The sequence below is a fragment of the Crocuta crocuta genome, unplaced genomic scaffold (assembly GCF_008692635.1).
Source record: "Crocuta crocuta isolate KB4526 unplaced genomic scaffold, BGI_CrCroc_1.0 scaffold139, whole genome shotgun sequence".
NCBI lineage: Eukaryota > Metazoa > Chordata > Mammalia > Carnivora > Hyaenidae > Crocuta > Crocuta crocuta.
In genome coordinates, this window is record NW_027533258.1 from 1,556,861 (window position 1) to 1,573,214 (window position 16,354).

General features: G+C 64.4%; 2 protein-coding genes across 2 annotated transcripts in view; one reads left to right on the plus strand and one right to left on the minus strand.

The window, feature by feature from the left end:
- Window positions 1-11,292, plus strand: part of LLGL1 (LLGL scribble cell polarity complex component 1) — a 13,736-nt gene extending 2,444 nt beyond the window's left edge. The window contains exons 3-22 of the mRNA XM_077746871.1: window positions 74-204; window positions 1,216-1,374; window positions 1,454-1,616; window positions 1,695-1,830; window positions 2,173-2,227; window positions 2,387-2,541; window positions 2,613-2,836; window positions 3,026-3,093; window positions 4,118-4,271; window positions 4,346-4,450; window positions 5,158-5,450; window positions 5,785-5,932; window positions 6,174-6,327; window positions 7,940-8,235; window positions 8,776-9,040; window positions 9,194-9,308; window positions 9,508-9,620; window positions 9,849-9,969; window positions 10,119-10,198; window positions 10,717-11,292. Coding sequence (XP_077602997.1) covers window positions 74-204; window positions 1,216-1,374; window positions 1,454-1,616; window positions 1,695-1,830; window positions 2,173-2,227; window positions 2,387-2,541; window positions 2,613-2,836; window positions 3,026-3,093; window positions 4,118-4,271; window positions 4,346-4,450; window positions 5,158-5,450; window positions 5,785-5,932; window positions 6,174-6,327; window positions 7,940-8,235; window positions 8,776-9,040; window positions 9,194-9,308; window positions 9,508-9,620; window positions 9,849-9,969; window positions 10,119-10,197 — 2,934 coding nt within the window. The 3' untranslated portion in view covers window position 10,198; window positions 10,717-11,292. The remainder of the gene's footprint in view (window positions 1-73; window positions 205-1,215; window positions 1,375-1,453; window positions 1,617-1,694; window positions 1,831-2,172; window positions 2,228-2,386; window positions 2,542-2,612; window positions 2,837-3,025; window positions 3,094-4,117; window positions 4,272-4,345; window positions 4,451-5,157; window positions 5,451-5,784; window positions 5,933-6,173; window positions 6,328-7,939; window positions 8,236-8,775; window positions 9,041-9,193; window positions 9,309-9,507; window positions 9,621-9,848; window positions 9,970-10,118; window positions 10,199-10,716) is intronic.
- Window positions 11,293-11,336: 44 nt separating this feature from the next.
- FLII (FLII actin remodeling protein) overlaps window positions 11,337-16,354 on the minus strand; it is a gene marked incomplete at its 5' end in the record, with an annotated part of 14,257 nt that continues 9,239 nt past the window's right edge. Inside the window, 16 exons of the mRNA XM_077746873.1 lie at window positions 11,337-11,731; window positions 11,816-11,881; window positions 12,014-12,119; window positions 12,231-12,337; window positions 12,439-12,567; window positions 12,656-12,716; window positions 12,755-12,909; window positions 13,006-13,255; window positions 13,339-13,478; window positions 13,588-13,776; window positions 13,978-14,136; window positions 14,226-14,330; window positions 14,882-15,053; window positions 15,169-15,252; window positions 15,503-15,577; window positions 15,714-15,808. Coding sequence (XP_077602999.1) covers window positions 11,597-11,731; window positions 11,816-11,881; window positions 12,014-12,119; window positions 12,231-12,337; window positions 12,439-12,567; window positions 12,656-12,716; window positions 12,755-12,909; window positions 13,006-13,255; window positions 13,339-13,478; window positions 13,588-13,776; window positions 13,978-14,136; window positions 14,226-14,330; window positions 14,882-15,053; window positions 15,169-15,252; window positions 15,503-15,577; window positions 15,714-15,808 — 2,028 coding nt within the window. The remainder of the gene's footprint in view (window positions 11,732-11,815; window positions 11,882-12,013; window positions 12,120-12,230; window positions 12,338-12,438; window positions 12,568-12,655; window positions 12,717-12,754; window positions 12,910-13,005; window positions 13,256-13,338; window positions 13,479-13,587; window positions 13,777-13,977; window positions 14,137-14,225; window positions 14,331-14,881; window positions 15,054-15,168; window positions 15,253-15,502; window positions 15,578-15,713; window positions 15,809-16,354) is intronic.

The window sequence follows — 16,354 nt, forward strand, 5'->3', positions numbered from 1 at the left end:
TGGGCAACCCCCCCACCCCCGCCGCCCTCCCCAGCCCAGGCCAGCCCAGTCTTGGTTTCCGCTCCTCCACCAGGGCCGCCTCCTGACCCTGTTGGACGACAGCAGCCTGCATCTCTGGGAGGTCGTCCACCGTAACGGCTGCGCCCACCTGGAGGAAGCACTCAGCCTCCAGCCACCCAGTCGGCCAGGCTTTGATGGTGCCAGGTACCGGAGGGTTCGGCTAGGGATCAGCTGCGGGCACAGGGTGGGGAGGGGGATCCCGAGGGAGGGTGGGGAAGCCAGCCTCGTACAGGCGCCGTGGGGGGAGGAAGGCGCCCTCAAGCGAGGGTGCCGGGTGGCGGGGTGCCTGGAGCTGGGCTCGGGGTCCCGAGAGCTGGGCCATGTGGGTTTTGCAAGTGTGAGATAGGGGGCTCTGGCTGAGTCTGAGGCGAGCAGGTAGTGTCCCCGCTCTGGGGACCGCTAGGACCTTTAACAGTTTGGAGGGGGGCAGTGGGTGACAATGTGCGTGGGTGAAAGGGCAGTTAGGGGACAAGGAAGTTTTTGTCCCAGGCTGTATGAGGTGCCAGCAGGACACTCCAGGGGTCACTGGGGTGGACCTGGACTCCTGGTGAGAGTGTGAGGAGCCTCTTGGCCTCCGGCCCTGCTGGCCCTTGCTGCAGTGGTCAGAGTGGGCAAGCCCTTCACCCTCAGGACTCCCGTACCTGCTCAGTGAGAGGTGTGTCCTGCCCCCTGCAGGGGCTGGGTGACACCCTCACACGGGGGCGGGACCCTGGAGTCTCCCATCCTCTGCAGGCAGGGTCAGTCTGGGGCCCTCCTGCAAAGTCAGAGAGACACCTGTGGGCTGGCAGCAGAGACTCTGGGTGAGGCTCAGGAGGGTCGTGTGTTCTAGAGCCCTTGGTCCTGGCCCAGGCGCTGGCCTGTTTCCTGCCTTCCCCTCCTAGTGAGGGGGAGGGGCTCAGGAGCCTGTCTCCAAGACCTGGGGAGCCTATTTTTATCCCTCTCCTTCCCAACATCCTGATGAATAATTGAGTGAGCTAATTGTGATGCCCGCAGCCAGCACTGTCGCCTTCCCGGTGCGCCAGCCCACTCGATAATCGGGCCTCCATGAGCGTAGAGGGTCCATAATGAGCTACCAGCAGCAGCCCAGCCCCCTCCATGCCGCTTCTCAGCGGGCGGAAGGGCTTGCACCCTCACCCACCCCCTCGTCCCGCACAGCGGCCCACTCAGCCTCGCCCGAGTCACTGTGGTCCTGCTGCTGGCGGCTGGTGACCTGGCGGCCCTGGGCACCGAGGGCAGCAGCGTCTTCTTCTTGGACGTTCCCACCTTAACACTGCTTGAGGGGCAGACTCTTGCCCCGGACGACGTTCTTCGAAGGTGAGAGCTGGGCGGACCTCCCAGCAGCCAGTGCGCGCGCGGGCGGTGCTCCCGCCGGCTCACCTGCGCCCCTCCGCAGCGTGCCGGACGACTACCGGTGTGGGAAGGCGCTGGGCCCCGTGGAATCCCTCCAGGGACACCTGCGGGACCCCACCAGGATCCTCATCGGCTACAGCCGGGGCCTGCTGGTCATCTGGAACCGGGCGGCGCGGTGCGCGGACCGTGTGTTCCTGGGGACCCAGGTGTGTGCGGGAGGCGGGCGCCGGCAGCCGGGGCCCTCTGCTCCGGGCCCTGCTCACACTGCCCCCGCCCCCCTGCAGCAGCTGGAGAGCCTGTGCTGGGAGCGCAGCGGCAACACGCTGGTCAGCTCACACAGTGACGGCAGCTACGCCGTCTGGTCCGCGGGTGCCGGCAGCTCCCCCACGACGCAGCCTACGGTAGCCACCACGCCCTACGGTGAGTGCCGGGAGGCTGCGGGCAAGCCCCGCCACCTGAGCATGGGGTTGGCTGGGGACCCCGAGCTCAGGCACTTGGGGCTGCCCGGCCTTGGTGGGGGTACCCAGGAGGGCTTGTGTAAGGAGCCAGTGCCAAGCCCCGTCCTCGAAGGTGAGGTTGCCGGGCGGGGGGCGGGGGGGCACGGTTGGGCCATGGACCTTCCCCTCGGTGGGAGCCAGGAGCCAGCTGTGAGGCCAGGAGCGATGGAGGCAGAGCAGGAATGGGAGAAGCTTGGAGAAATGTGACCTGAGGCCCTTCTGGTCCCTGTGAGCGGATGAGCCCGACACTGTCCCACCCCTCCAGGCCCCTTCCCCTGCAAAGCCATTAACAAGATTCTGTGGCGAAACTGTGCATCTGGGTAGGTGGGGAGCCAGTTCTCAGATGTGGCTGGGGGGCTGGGGCCGCAGGAGGGAGGAGGGTGGGCTCTGGGGCACAGGGGCATCCCGCAGCGCTCTCCCTCGGTTGGGCAGTGTGCGCTTGGCAGGTGGCTCACGTGGCTTCCCCACCTGCCGTGCAGGGACCACTTCATCATCTTCAGCGGAGGCATGCCCCGCGCCAGCTACGGTGACCGCCACTGTGTGAGTGTGCTCCGGGCTGAGACTCTGGTGACCCTGGACTTCACCTCCCGCATCATCGATTTCTTCACAGTGCACAGCACACGGCCCGAGGACGGTGTGTGCCCCACCCCGTGCCCCGCGCCCCGCGCCCCCTGTGGCTGTGCTCACCCCGCCCTTGTCCCACAGAGTTCGACGAGCCCCAGGCCCTGGCTGTGCTGCTCGAGGAGGAGCTGGTGGTGCTCGACCTGCAGACGCCCGGCTGGCCCGCCGTGCCTGCCCCGTACCTGGCCCCGCTGCACTCGTCTGCTATCACCTGCTCGGCACATGTCGCCAACGTCCCCGCCAAGCTGTGGGCCCGCATTGTGAGCGCTGGCGAGCAGCAGAGCCCCCAGCCTGCCTCCAGCGCCTCGGTGTGTGCCCAGGGCCTCCTGCGGGGCGGGGACACGGCCAGGGAGGGTGTTCCAGGCATAGGCTCGGAGGCGAGGCTGTGGCCCGTGTACACGGGGAATTCGGGCAGTTTGGGCCCCGGGTGCCCTGCCGAGGGTGAGGATGAGGCGTTTGTCCTGACCTGCTTCCACATCTCTGCCTCCCTCTCCCAGAGCTGGCCCATCACCGGGGGCCGGAACCTGGCCCAGGAGCCATCGCAGAGGGGACTGCTGCTGACTGGGTAGGCGCACACCTGTGGTCTGTGGCCAAGCACAGGTGTGACGTGTGTGTGTGTGCGCGCGCCCGCGTATGCTCGTGTATGTGGATAGATGGGGCGTGGCACAGCCCATGCAGTGCAGGAGCCCGACCTGGGCCTGGTGGGTACTGGCCTGCCGGGTGACTCAGGCCCCGGCTCTGGTGGGACCAGGCCATCCCCTCTCCTGCAGGGTGGATTGGGATGAAGCCTCCCTGGGCCCTGGATAAAGGCCCCGCCCTGCCCTGCCTTTTGGTCTGGAATTGAGCCCCACCCACCCAGCCTGCCCTGGGACCGGAAAATCTGGGCTGGCCCACGCTCCTATGCCCAGGGCAGGTGCTAGAGAGCCCAGTCTAGGCCTGGCGGGCGCTGACGTGCCCAGTGACTCAGGCCCCAACTTCCTGCCCTGCCCCTGCCGCCTGCCTGTGCTGGGACCCTCAGGCCTCTGACTCCAGTGTCCCCTGCCCTGCTTGAAAACTCCTAATCTTGGCTCTCAGAGCTTTTGGAGGTATCCCACCCAGCCCCAGGCACTCCTGCACCTTTTCACACCCTGGCTCTGGGCTCCCACCGCCGCCCAAAGGCCCCTGACGTGGGCTCTGCAGCTGTGTCCTGAGGCTGCACCCCAGATTTGTCTGCTCCTGCCCCCCACTTCCCCTCCCTGCTTCCTCCCAGCCTTCCCAGGCTTCCTGCTGCTCTGTGGCTAACTCCTGACTGCCTTTTCTGGATGCGCCTATAGCCTCTGTTCCCTGCATTATCTCCTGTGTCATCTCCTGCTTCTCACTGGTGGTTATTTCCACACCTTCTCACCCTGTTTGAGAGGTCCAAATGCATGTGGTCTGGCACACAGTAGGCACTCAACATGTGTACAGTAGATGCCTCCTGTTTGCTGTGTGCAGTAGGCATCTGATCGGTGCATGGCATATGTCGTAGGTGCTCAGTGAGTGGTCACTAGATGCGTGGAATGGGGGGTGCACAGGGACCTGGGCTGGGCCTGACGTTGCCTTCCTTACAGCCACGAGGATGGCACCGTGCGGTTCTGGGACGCCTCTGGTGTGGCCTTGCGGCCACTCTACAAGCTGAGCACGGCTGGCCTCTTCCAAACGGACTGCGAGCATGCTGACAGCCTGGCCCAGGCCGCTGAGGACGACTGGCCGCCCTTCCGCAAGGTGGGCCTTTACCCCGGCCCTGGGGAGCCTGGTCCCAGCCCTGCCCCATGTCATCCCTCCATCCCGCCCTCCAGGTGGGCTGCTTTGACCCCTATAGCGACGATCCCCGGCTCGGCGTGCAGAAGGTGGCGCTCTGCAAGTACACAGCCCAGATGGTGGTGGCTGGCACTGCAGGCCAGGTAAGGCGGAGGTGTCCCAGGGCTGGGGTCTCAGAGGGCTTTCTGGAGAAGGGGGCCTGACCTACAGGGTCGAGTGGGGGGGGGGTACGTGCACTTGGGCAAAAGCCCAGAGGTGGGAATGAGGCTGCAGGTGGGGCTGGCTGGGGTGAGGCCAGCCAGGGAGGTGTGGAGCCTGTTGGAGGCCTGGAGTCCAAGCTCTGGCCGCAGGGAACCACACTAGGGGCGGGTGTGCAGGCGTTAGGGGAGCACTGAGTGGGGACCAGCAGGTCCGGGGCACTGCCGCGCCTCCAGCTCTCGGCATGGCGTGTGGGGCTCAGTGGGTAATTACTGGTAAATAGGAGACAGGCTGGTGGGGGTGCTTTGCTCCAAAGGCCAGCGGGTCTTGGTGACTGCTGTTCTCCTCTCACTCGTGCAGTATACAGAAGGTGCTCGATGTATGCTTATTGCTAAACGGAGGGAGGCTTGCGGGGGTGGGATATTTTGTTCCTGGAAGGCAAGGACCAGCTGGTCTTGGTCACCATCGTGTTCCCTAGTGCTCAGCAAAGGCTCTGATATACACTAGGCTTTCAGCAATTGCTTATTAAGCAGATAAAGTAGAGACTGTGCTGGGGCCGCCCTGACAGTGGCTCTGCAGGTCCAGGTGGGGTCTGAACAGTCCCAGCCTCCACGCTGACCCCTCCCCCACCCCGTCCCGGCTGTGTGCTCAGGTGCTGGTGCTGGAGCTCAGTGACGTGCCATCAGAGCAGGCAGTCAGCGTGGCCGGCGTGGACCTCCTCCAGGACCGGGAGGGCTTCACGTGGAAGGGCCATGAGCGGCTGAGTCCGCGCACGGGGCCACTGCCGTGGCCTGCTGGCTTCCAGCCCCGAGTGCTGGTTCAGTGCCTGCCACCAGCTGCTGTCACTGCTGTCACGCTCCATGCTGAGTGGAGCCTCGTGGCCTTTGGTACCAGTCATGGCTTTGGCCTCTTCGACTATCAGCGCAAGAGCCCGGTGCTGGCCAGGTGTGTGTGCGGTGGGCCCGGAGCCCGGTGAGTGGGGTCTGCACTTGCACCTGGCCCCAGCGTCCCGTGAGACCTCTGGTGTCTCCCCATACCTGTCTGGGCTCAGTTTCCCTTTCTGAGCTCTAACAGGGTGCAGGTAGGGCAACCTTCAGGTCCCCTTCCCCTCTGGCAGCTCTGTCCTTACGAGAAGTGCTGCTGGGAGGGGGTTACGCCCCCAGCCGCTAGGTTCGAGGGGCAGCGGGGCTCCGGCTCCCTGAGCCCCAGGGCGGGCAGGAGCGCGGCGGCTTCGCCAGGAGTCTGCTCCATGGCACAGCCGGCACCTGGCTGCCCCCAGGTGTACCCTGCATCCCAGCGACTCGCTGGCCATGGAAGGGCCGCTGTCCCGGGTGAAGTCCCTCAAGAAGTCTCTGCGTCAGTCTTTCCGGCGCATCCGCAAAAGCCGAGTCTCGGGCAAGAAGCGGGCCGCTAATGCCAACAGCAAGGTGAGCCGGGGCCCCGCTGCCCAGGTGCCACCTCTCTGCCTGTCGGGGCCGGACACAGCAGTGGAGCCTCAGCTCCGAGCTGGGTGTCCCTTCTGTCGCCCCGGCCCCTGGATTCCCCCGCTCCCTCCATCCCTGACGATCAGGACAGGCCAGGGAGGGTGCCGGGATGTCGGGTGCCAGGCTGCATGGGAGCAGCCGGGGTGTGGGGGAGGCGGCATTCTGGAGGCCGGTGCCCCTCTAGTTGCAGGAGGCCAATGCGCAGCTGGCCGAGCAGGCCTGCCCCCATGACGTGGAGATGACCCCCGTGCAGCGCCGCATCGAGCCCCGCTCAGCCGACGACTCCCTCTCGGGCGTCGTTCGCTGCCTCTATTTCGCCGACACATTCCTTCGAGATGGTGAGGCCAGGGGGCCAGGCCGGGAGGACGGGCCTGAGTTGGCCATCCAGGAAGCGGGGAGAAGGGGGGACCGCGGCACCCAGGAGGGTGGAAAGCTCTCCGTATGCCAGACTGAGCTGGCGACAGTGTCCCGGCCACCCCAAGGGGTCCCCCCTGGGATTTCCAGCTCTGAGGGGTTGGTGAGTGAGCCAGTGGGCCTCTGAGACCTGAAGAGGGAGACGGGAGCCCAAGATGTGGGGAGGAGAGTGCGGCGCTCAGCCAGTGCCAGCGGCCGAGGTGGGTATGTGCTGTGAAGATGGCCCGGGCACGGGGAGGCTGGGGAGGCGCTGGCCGCCTCACTCCGCAGGGACGGGTGCCCCTGAGTGGTGGGAGCCCCAGGACAGTCCTCTGCAGAGCCACGTGGTCAGGTTTATTGACTGACTCACTGATTTTTACCTTGTATAACGGCGACTTTTAACCAAACACAAAAAGAAGAGTGCAGTCACCCCACGTAGAGGAGACAGCTTGCGAGCTGTCCCCACCCCACACCGTGGCATTTATCTGGCTGGACTATTTTACGTGAAAATCTGCGCTTGAGGACTTGAGTGTGTGTCTGTCAGGCATAACCATCAGCCACGGTGCCCGTACCCACCCGCGGAGCCGGTGCTCATCCATCTTGTCACACTTGGGCTGGGGTGGTTTTCTCCTTTCATCTCAAAAATGCCTTTTTGTAGTTGATGTTGGGTCAGCATCTAGTCAGTCTGCACTTGGTGTGGCACTGATGCGACTTACAGGCTCTGAGCTTGGGAGGGGAGGCCCCCCTCCTTCTGATGTCATTTATTTGTTGAGGATCTTTTATCCGATGGATTTTTCTCAGCGTCTGGACCTGGTAGCCCCAGGCTCCTCACCTTGTTCTGCTGTCCCCGTGGGAAGGCTGATGACGTTCAGGTTCCCCAGCTGGCTGGTGTTTCCGGTCTGGGCAACGTTTCAAGTTGCCCATTTTTCCCCAGGGTTTGGCTCCCCCTGGTGGTTGTTGCTGAGGTCACCGATTCATAAAGGGCGCGCAGCAGTGACTGCTGGCTCCTGCTGGCTCCTGGGCATTCGGCTCTGAATCTCCACCAGGGACCTTCCCCAGAGGTTCAGCTCACACAGGGACAGCCAGCTAGACGGCGTCTCTGCCAGCCTCATTTCATTCCAGCCTGACCCCGAGGACTCCACGCCTGGCTGTTGGGTGGAAAGCGCACTGAGGGGGGCGGGCTAGTTCCAACCAAGTCTGTCGGTGGGGCTAGCGGTGGCATATGGTGAGGGGGTGTCAGTGGTGCTTGGGGGGACCCTGTCACTGAAATGGGGGCCGAGGGGACAGCAGGGTGGGGTTGGAGAGATCAGGGTCTAGTTTGGGTACCTGGTGACATCCTCGAGATGTCCTGGGAGCCATTCCCACTTCTACAGGAGGGCTGTATCCGAGACCTCAAATTTTGTCAGCAGTGTAGAGGTGCTTCAGGCCCGAGGCCCGCTGAGGTCCCTGGGGAGGCGTGGGACACGGGAGAACTGATGCTGGGGTATCTAGAGAAGAGGGAAGGAACCTGTGTGGGGCAGCCGACACCCCGCCTCACCAGCCCCTGTCGTCCCGCAGCGGCCCACCACGGGCCCACCATGTGGGCAGGCACCAACTCGGGGTCCGTGTTTGCCTATGCACTGGAGGTGCCGGCGGCCGCAGCAGGGGGCGAGAAGCGAGCTGAGCGGGCGGTGGAGGCTGTGCTGGGCAAGGAGGTGCAGCTGATGCACCGTGCGCCCGTGGTGGCCATTGCCGTGTTGGATGGGCGCGGCCGGCCACTGCCCGAGCCATACGAGGCCTCTCGGGATCTGGCACAGGCGCCTGACATGCAGGGCGGCCACGCTGTGCTCATCGCCTCTGAGGAGCAGTTCAAGGTAAAGCACCATGGAGACCCTCCGGGCTCCCACCTCAGACACCATTAGACCCTCCAGAAACTGCCCTCACTATACTCCCGATCTGCTGAGGCCCCCTCTCCGCCTGAGACACATCCCCCCGAACTAGCAGAGATTCCCCCTGGGGAACCCAGATGCTCCCTCAGCCGGCCACATGCCCCAGGACCCTCCTGCCTGAGTCCCCACCAGGACCCTCTGAGCCCTCCACAGGGCTCTGTCTGGCAGGAACTCGTGATCTGAGTGGCTACCAGCCACCTTACCTTACCACCCAGTATGACTGGTTTGGTCCCAGATGGAGGGGCCCCCGGAGGTGTCCGGGAGCAGTGTGACGCCTAGGTGAAGTCTGAGGAGAGGGTAGCTTGGGGCAGAGGGTGCCCAGGCAGAGGCCACCAGGCAGCCAGGGTGCAGGCCCAACTGGCAGGCTGGGTTTGGGGCAGGAGCTTGTGCCCGCATCTGGGGGGGCGGGCCCTGTGGGTACGGACAGGGCCAGTCCCTGCTCACCGGCCACCCACCTGCCGCCAGGTGTTTACGCTCCCCAAGGTGAGCGCCAAGACCAAGTTCAAGCTTACAGCCCACGAGGGCTGTCGGGTGCGCAAGGTGGCACTTGCCACGTTTGCCAGCGTGGCCTGTGAGGACTACGCTGAAACCTGTCTGGCCTGCCTCACCAACCTGGGCGACGTGCACGTCTTCTCCGTGCCTGGCCTGCGGCCTCAGGTCCACTACTCCTGTATCCGGAAGGAGGACATCAGCGGCATCGCCTCCTGCGTCTTCACGCGCCACGGCCAGGGTGAGGGGAAAGCGTCCTGGGGCAAGCGGCCTGCAGGGGGCCGGGAGAGCTGCTGGGCAGCGCCGGCAGAGGGGCTGTGCGGGGGTGCCGCTGAGGGGTTGTGGCTGGGGTCACACCCCCTAACTGCACCCCACTCTTGATCCGCCCACGCAGGTTTTTACCTGATTTCTCCATCGGAGTTTGAACGCTTCTCTCTGAGCGCCCGGAACATCACAGAGCCTCTCTGCTCTCTGGACATTAGCTGGCCCCGAGACGCCACCCACACAAGGTGCATGGAGGGGGCAGTCCTGGGGGCCTGTTACTAAGGCTGGTCTCATCCCAGTGCTCAGATTCTGCATGGAACCAGGGTGGCCCTCCCTGGGGTTCCCCCCTCTCCGGTCCTGGGGCCCAGGAGAGGGAGGGCAGGGTCTGGCACTTGAGCCTTGAGACACCTGCCTGTGGCACCCATCATGGCCTCATCTCTACAGCCACAGGCTCCGAGAGTCGCCCAAGCTGAGCCAGGCTAACGGGACGCCAGGTGTAGTCCTGTCCCCAGGGAGCTGCGACGGAAGCCCCGATCCTGTCCGCAGCAAGGGAGATGGTAAGGGGGCTGGGTGTGCCCACGCCGTTCCGGCAGGCGGGCGGGCAGGCAGGCAGGCAGACCTGGCAGGCAGACCTGGCAGGCGGCAGCAGCCTGGTGGAGGCCAGAGCCTGGGGAGGGACCGGCCAGGGGGGAGGGGGTGGGGGTCTCCCTGTGGGGGGGTGGGGTTNGTAGAGGACAGAGGTGCCCAGATGGCCAGGTGGGGTCCTGATCACTTCCCCCCTGCAGACACCCCAGAGCCGCCTGAGGCCACGCTCTCGCCCATGTCCATTGACTCAGCCACCAGTGCTGACACCACGCTGGACACGACAGGGGACGTCACGGTGGAGGATGTGAAGGATTTCCTGGGGTGAGGCAGGCGGGTGGGCGCAGCTGCAGGAGGGGCTGCCCTGGCTCCGCAGCCTCCCTCTGCCACCCTTCAGCCTGCGGGAGCTGGGCACAGAGGCCGAGGAAGGGCCAGGTCCCAGGACCCTCTGACCTCTGCCCCCCTCCCTGCAGCTCTTCAGAGGAATCAGAGAAGAACCTGAGGAACCTGGCCAAAGAGGAGGCTCAAGCCTGCGCCGTCCTGATCAAATGAGGTGCTGCGGGTTGGGGGCCCCGGGTCTACGTGGTCCTTACTGTACGGCAGTGCGCGTTTTCACAGTTCAGTACTAGAAAGGCAGGGCCAGCCCGTCAGCGCCTGGACGGCATGGCTGGTGTTTGGAGCCAGGCCAGAGCAAACCACCTAGAGGCGGTGGCGGCTCGGGGCGCGGGGGTGGCTTGGCCTGGCCACTTTACGGAGGAGATCCCTCCGGCTCCTGTGGGGTCCCTCCAGGTGCGCCTGGTGCCCCCACCCCCACGCTCCCTCTTCGTCTCCCAGGGTTACTACCGCCTCTTCCCTGGCCACGCCCTGGGCCTCAGTGGGCCCAGTGTGGTCAGTGCTCAGACTCCGCCAGCCCACCGCTGGCCGTCCCCGAAGGACCCTTGCTCCTGAATGGGTGGGGTGGCCCTTCTGCCTGCCCTAGAGAGGCGGCGGCGGCGGCTCCTCTGCAGCCAGGCCGTCGGCAGTTTCAGGTCTCCCCAGCTTTCCCCGACCCCTCTCCTCTTCCTTTACCAGGAAGGCCAAAACCGCTTGGCTGCCGGCTGCCCTGCTGGGAGCTGGGATCCGGGACCCCCGGCCCTGCGCAGAGACCCGCACCTGCTAACCCATGGCCTCCAGCGAGACCTGCCCACCTCTGCCCAGGGGGGTGCGGGGGTGTGGGCCTGGGACTCAGCCCGGAGCCTCTGGGGTAGAGTCACCTCGGCCCCTCTGCTGGGCGTTGGCTCCCTGGAAGCCGGGCGCTGCCGGGTGAGGACAGCGGGGCCCCAAGCCCCGTGCCACCTCCCACTCAACACACCGTCCTTCCCCGTTCCCTTTGCAAAGAGTATTTTTCTAACGCCTGTGCCGGGCTGGACAGGCATTTCTAAAACTATTTTGGTACTTGTTCCGGGCCAGCACCCCTCCCCCAAGTCTGTGACGTGTGCATGTATGACTGGGAGCTCTGCTGGGGCCAGTCAGAGTGTGTGTGCGTGTGCAAGCGTGCGTGTGTGCGAGGGTCGGGGGGGGAGGTCAGTCAGGATGGATTTCCCTGTAGATCGTACCTTGGGGTTTTTTCCTGTCATTTTGTTAAAATTAGCGCGGTTTTAATATTAAAAATACTGATTTTTAATATTGAAAATAAAAGCATTTAATATCTCTTAAAAGGCAGCCACACCTGCTTTAATCCTTGGTGGGGAGGAGGCATCACAGAGGAGCTCAGGAGGGAGGGACTCCCAGTGTCCAGATGCCCAAGGGCAGCGGCCAGGGTCTCCCTGTCGGTGCTGCTGGGGACCACGGCGCTGGGGGTGGCAGCCGGAGCGGGGGCTGCCTCTGGGCAGGTAGCGGACGGACAGAGGCCCCTCCTCGCCCCGGCCTGGAGCGTGGGTTTGCGGCCGGGGCACTGCGGGTGGCGGCCGCCCTAGGCCAGGGCCTCGCGGAAGGTGCTCCAGGCGTGGAAGCAGCGAGTGAAGGCGTGCTGCTCGTTGCCCTTGCGGACCAGGCGCAGGCGGCGGGTCTTCTCGTGCTCCTTGGACCGCATGTGCTGGATGTACACCTGGTCACCAGGAGACGGCGTGAGTCTCTCGAGGTGCCCCTGGCCCCCCAGGCCCACCCCGGCCCTCCCCACCTCCGGGCTCACCTGGCAGGCCTTCAGACTCAGCTTGATTTCCACCTGGCTCGTCTGGGTCCCCACCCACATGTAGACCTGTGGGGACAGCGGGACAGGTGGTCTCAGGGGACCCAGGAGAACCCCCGCTCCAGCCCCAGGTTCCAGTCTACCAGTGGGTAGGCCCCGTGGATGGTCAGGGTCGGGGGGGGTGGGGGGGTGGAGGCTCACTTCTTGGCCGTTGTCTAGCAGCATGATATCATCATCTGCCAGGTCGTCTTGGCAGAAATCAGAGCACTTCTCGGTCACCGCGAAGTAGCCCTTCTCGTTGGAGCACCTGGAGGTCAAGGGTCAGGGAGAGACTGAGGGTCACGGGAGCCACAGGACTGAGGAGGGAGCTGGGGGAGAGGTCTGGGAGCTGGGGGAGGGGTCTGGGCCCTGGGCTCACCGGAAGAGCCGAGTGTGCTTCATGTATTCGGCGTCACCGTCATAAGGCTTCTGTGCCCCGATGCCCACCCAAAAAAAGTTCTCGGGCTCCTCACCTTCGTTGATGACCTGTGGGGGAACGGTCTGTCGGGCCCAGGTCCCCAGTCGGCCCTCACCCGACTGCCTGCCACCCGCCACCTGACCTGCCCACCCGCCACCTGCCCCGTCACCTGCTTGCTATAGGAGGCGTCAAACATGCTGTTCAGGATGTCTTCCGCAAGCTTGGCCTCGTCTGGGTCCGCAGCCCGGCCCACCCATGCGTACACGATGCCCTGGTTGTCCTCACTCTCAAAGGGAACCTGGGGGTGGGGGGGGGGCCGGTTCAAGTCAGGTCCCGCTTACAACCCACCACACTGTGCTCCAGTCCTGGCCACGCCCACAACCCACCTTGAGGATGAAGCAGAACTCGGAGTTGAGGAGGCTGGAGTCTGTGTTGATCTGGATGCACCTGGGGAAGGGGAGGTGTCAGCAGGCAGGTGCTGCTGCCCACCTGCCCCCCATGTCCTCNTGGTGCGAATCTGGTAGAGGCTGGGCTGCAGGGCCCCCTGAGCCGCCTTCCTCTTGCCCCGGTGGATGATGAACTTTCTCTTGAAATGGGACAGGAACTTGGGGTTCTCCTGCTGCTGTGTCATGCGCACCACCTGGGGGTGTGGAGGGGTTAGGAACAGCAGCTCCCCGGGTCCCCACCCTGCCCCCGGGGTCCCTCGAAGGAGGCTGTGGGGGCGTGGCCGACACACCTCTAGCTTGCCGGGGAAGAGGCTCTCGAACTTTTTCTGCAGGCTGAAGGTGAAGGTGAGCCAGCCCATATTGGAGGCTTCCCGGCCCTGCCAGAAGTACACGATGCACTGGAAGTCCTCCTCCGGCTGCTTCTCCTCTGCCTCCGCCGCCGCTTCCTCGCCTTCTTTGCCTTCCGCCCCTGCTTTCTCCTCCTCCTTCTCTTCCTTCTTCTCCTCCTCCTCCTCCTCGTACTCCACGGGGACCCAGTACCTGGGGGGGTGGGGGGAGGGAGGTCAGAGGGCGGTGAGCAGGGGCTCGAGGCCCCTAGCTCCAGGGGAGGGGCCGCGCGGCACCTGCAGAGGAAGACATAGCAGTCCTGCGTGTAGAAGTGGCCAAACTCCTCCTCCGGAAGCCTCGCGAACTTCTTGCCCTCGAGCACAAAGCCCTCCATGCCGTCCAGGTCCTCGTTCCACTCCTCCATCAGCTGTTCGGCCTGCAGGCGATGGCGGCCAGTCACCCCCGGCCGGGCCCACAGGGAGCCCCGCCCCCCGCGGCAGGTCCTGGGCCAAGTCCGCCCCGCCTCGCCCCGGCCCCGCCCTCACCTCCGCCAGCGCCATGGGCGGCTGCCGCGGCAGGAACAGCGCCGTGAGGTCAGCTTTCATCTGCTCTTTCTTCTCCGTGTCGCGCTTCACTTTCCCAGTGAGTCCCGGGCCCTGCAGCACGGCCTCGGCATTGCGCGTGTAGTCCACGGTCAACACGTCGTCCCAATTCTTGAACTTGGCCTTGAACACCTGCCAAGGGGGTGAAAACAGGAGCTGGAGGGGGGGTCTAAGGCAGTTAAGGCAGACGTTCGGGGGTGGCTTGACAGGGTCAGGAAGGGGGCGTGGCCTAGAAATGAGGGCGGGGCACGATGGCAGAGGGGCGGGGCCCAGCAAGACAGCGGGGCGAGGCCGCCAGGGGCGTGGCTGTGTGGGCGGGGCCGCAGTGCGCACCTGCGCTTCCGTGCCCTCCAGGCTGCGGCTGACGGCGGCGTGCCGCGGGCGGNGGGCGGCGGCGCGCACCAGGCGCGGGGACTTGCGGCCCAGCCAGATGAACACGTCGGACCAACAGTCCAGGATGTACACACAGCGCGTGTCCAGCAGGCTCTGCAGCTGCAGAGCAAAGGCTGGAGGTCAAGGCCGATGCCCCGCCACCATGGAGGGGTCCCGTCGGCCCCCCTTCCCTCCTCCCTCCGTCTCACCAGCCGCATCCTCGGCATCAGTTCCACCTTGGGACGTGTCTTATGTTCCACAGAGAGCTTGTAGTTGATCTGTGGCAGCTCCAGATAGCCCAGGCCCAAGCCCACCTGCAGGACGGAGAGGCGGGTGTGGCAGGGGCAGGCCGGGTCTGGGGGAAGGAGCCTGACGCCCCCAGCGGACCCCTGCCTTGGAGTCTGGCCTCTGCCCTCTTGTGTGCGCTCAGGACCACTGCCTGCTCCTCTTTGGACCTCAGGTTCCTCCCTCCACCAGTGTTTTAAGGGCATTCTATCAGCGGAATGGTGCTTTCCCTGCCAACGCTCTCCAGGTCCTTCCTGTCTTTTCTAATTCTCTAACTTGTCCTTTTCCTGCTTGCAACCCCACCCCCCACCCCCACCCCGGGGCTTCCTGTCACCTACACAATTAAGGCCAGGTTCTCAGCCCTGGAACCCAGGCATGTTGTAGCCTCTCTCTCTAGCCACACCTTCCTGGAACCACAACCTAACACTATTTCTCATGGCCTCACTCAGAGCCTCTAGACCTTTGCTCTGGCTGTTTCCTGTCCAGAAGGTGGCACCCTCTCCCCACCAAAGTCCACGGCCACCACAGGGGTGCGAGGCTCAGGAAGTCAGGCCGGCGCTGCACCCACACCACAGCTCACCTTGTACAGCTTGGGCTGAGGTGGCCAGAAGTCATCCGGCACGTGCTTCTTGATCTCAGGGGGCTCCCCGCCCAGCGCCTCCCAGAAGTCTGGGGACTCCTGACCTTGTGTCAGCAGTGTGATCTCTGCCTTGCCTTTTCGCTCGTTCTTGTTAATTTTCTCCGCAAAGAGCCTGGAGGGGGGTGGTGTGCAAAGCCCTTAGTGAGTCCTGTGCTCCTTCTTAGAGGTGACCATCTGTATTTATAGAACACACCCCACCATGTCTGAACAGAGCGTAGTCCTCATACCTGGCCTTGGTAGTGCTACTCAGTGTGGCCTGGGCCCCCCGCCACACGTAAATGTCCAGCCCTCGGTCCAGCAGGAAAACGAACCTGGATGGGAGGGGCGGGAGGGGGAGGAGGGGCAGCGCCAGACACGGGCAGCGACCGCCCTCATGCCCTAGACCCGGCCCCGGATTCCTCCTTGTGGGATTTATCCCCCTTGCGGGCGCCGACAAGCTCGACAAGACGAAGCTGAAAAGGACTGCCAGACGGCCTCTTCTTCTAAAACCCAAACCTGCCCCCGGCTACTGGGGAGGAGGTATGGGCTCAAGCACTCCCACCTCGGGGCAGGGGGGCCTACCTTGGGTCCAGGGAGGCCCCCTTAAGAGGTACAGGTTCCAACTTGATGTTCTTTTTCCCATACACACGGTACATCCTGGCGGCAGAGCAACAGTGACGGGGTGGGGGTGGGAGGGGAGCGCACCAAGGGGCCGATTTAGCCCGAACACCTTCTCTCCCAACCTTTCCCAGCCGAGTCCAGGTTGGTGCCGCCCACCCGCACACCCCCTCACCTGGTGACATAGTGTGTGTCCTCCACAGTGTAGAAGCCACTGGCAGTTCCACCCTCAATGTAGGAGATGTCGTTGTCAAACACCTGTGTGTGTGAGGGTGTGGTCCTCCGTCACTGAGCTGCCCCCCTGCCCCCCTCCAAATACCTCCTGTCAGGAGGACAGAGTCGCCTCTCCCTGCACTAAGTGCTACAGATTCGTGATGAAGCTGAGCTCTGTGTCCATAAACGCATTATCTCAACGTTACCAGGTACAAAACTCTGTGTTCACTCTTGTTACGGTTTACACACACACAGCGCGTCTAGATATGCACGTATCGGGGCACAGGACCAAGCAGGTTTCTGGGAGAGGGCGAACGGGTGAATTGGAGTAAAGTCTTGTGTGCGCAACCAGCTGGCCAAAAGGACAGCGCAGCCTGCTAACCCTGCTCTCTGACTCCGGGTCCTGCGCTCGCCCGCCTCCTCGGCGCCCAGCTGGGAGCCCCACCCCCTTGGCACTACTGGTCCTTGCTCCCCCAGCTCTCTCTTGGCGACACTGGCCCAGGCTCCCCACCTGTGGCCTCATCCAGTTCCCCTGACGGGCTGTCTGCCTTAGGTCTCACCCCTTAACTCCTTTTGTCTCTGCCCCGCCCCTGCCTTTGGCCC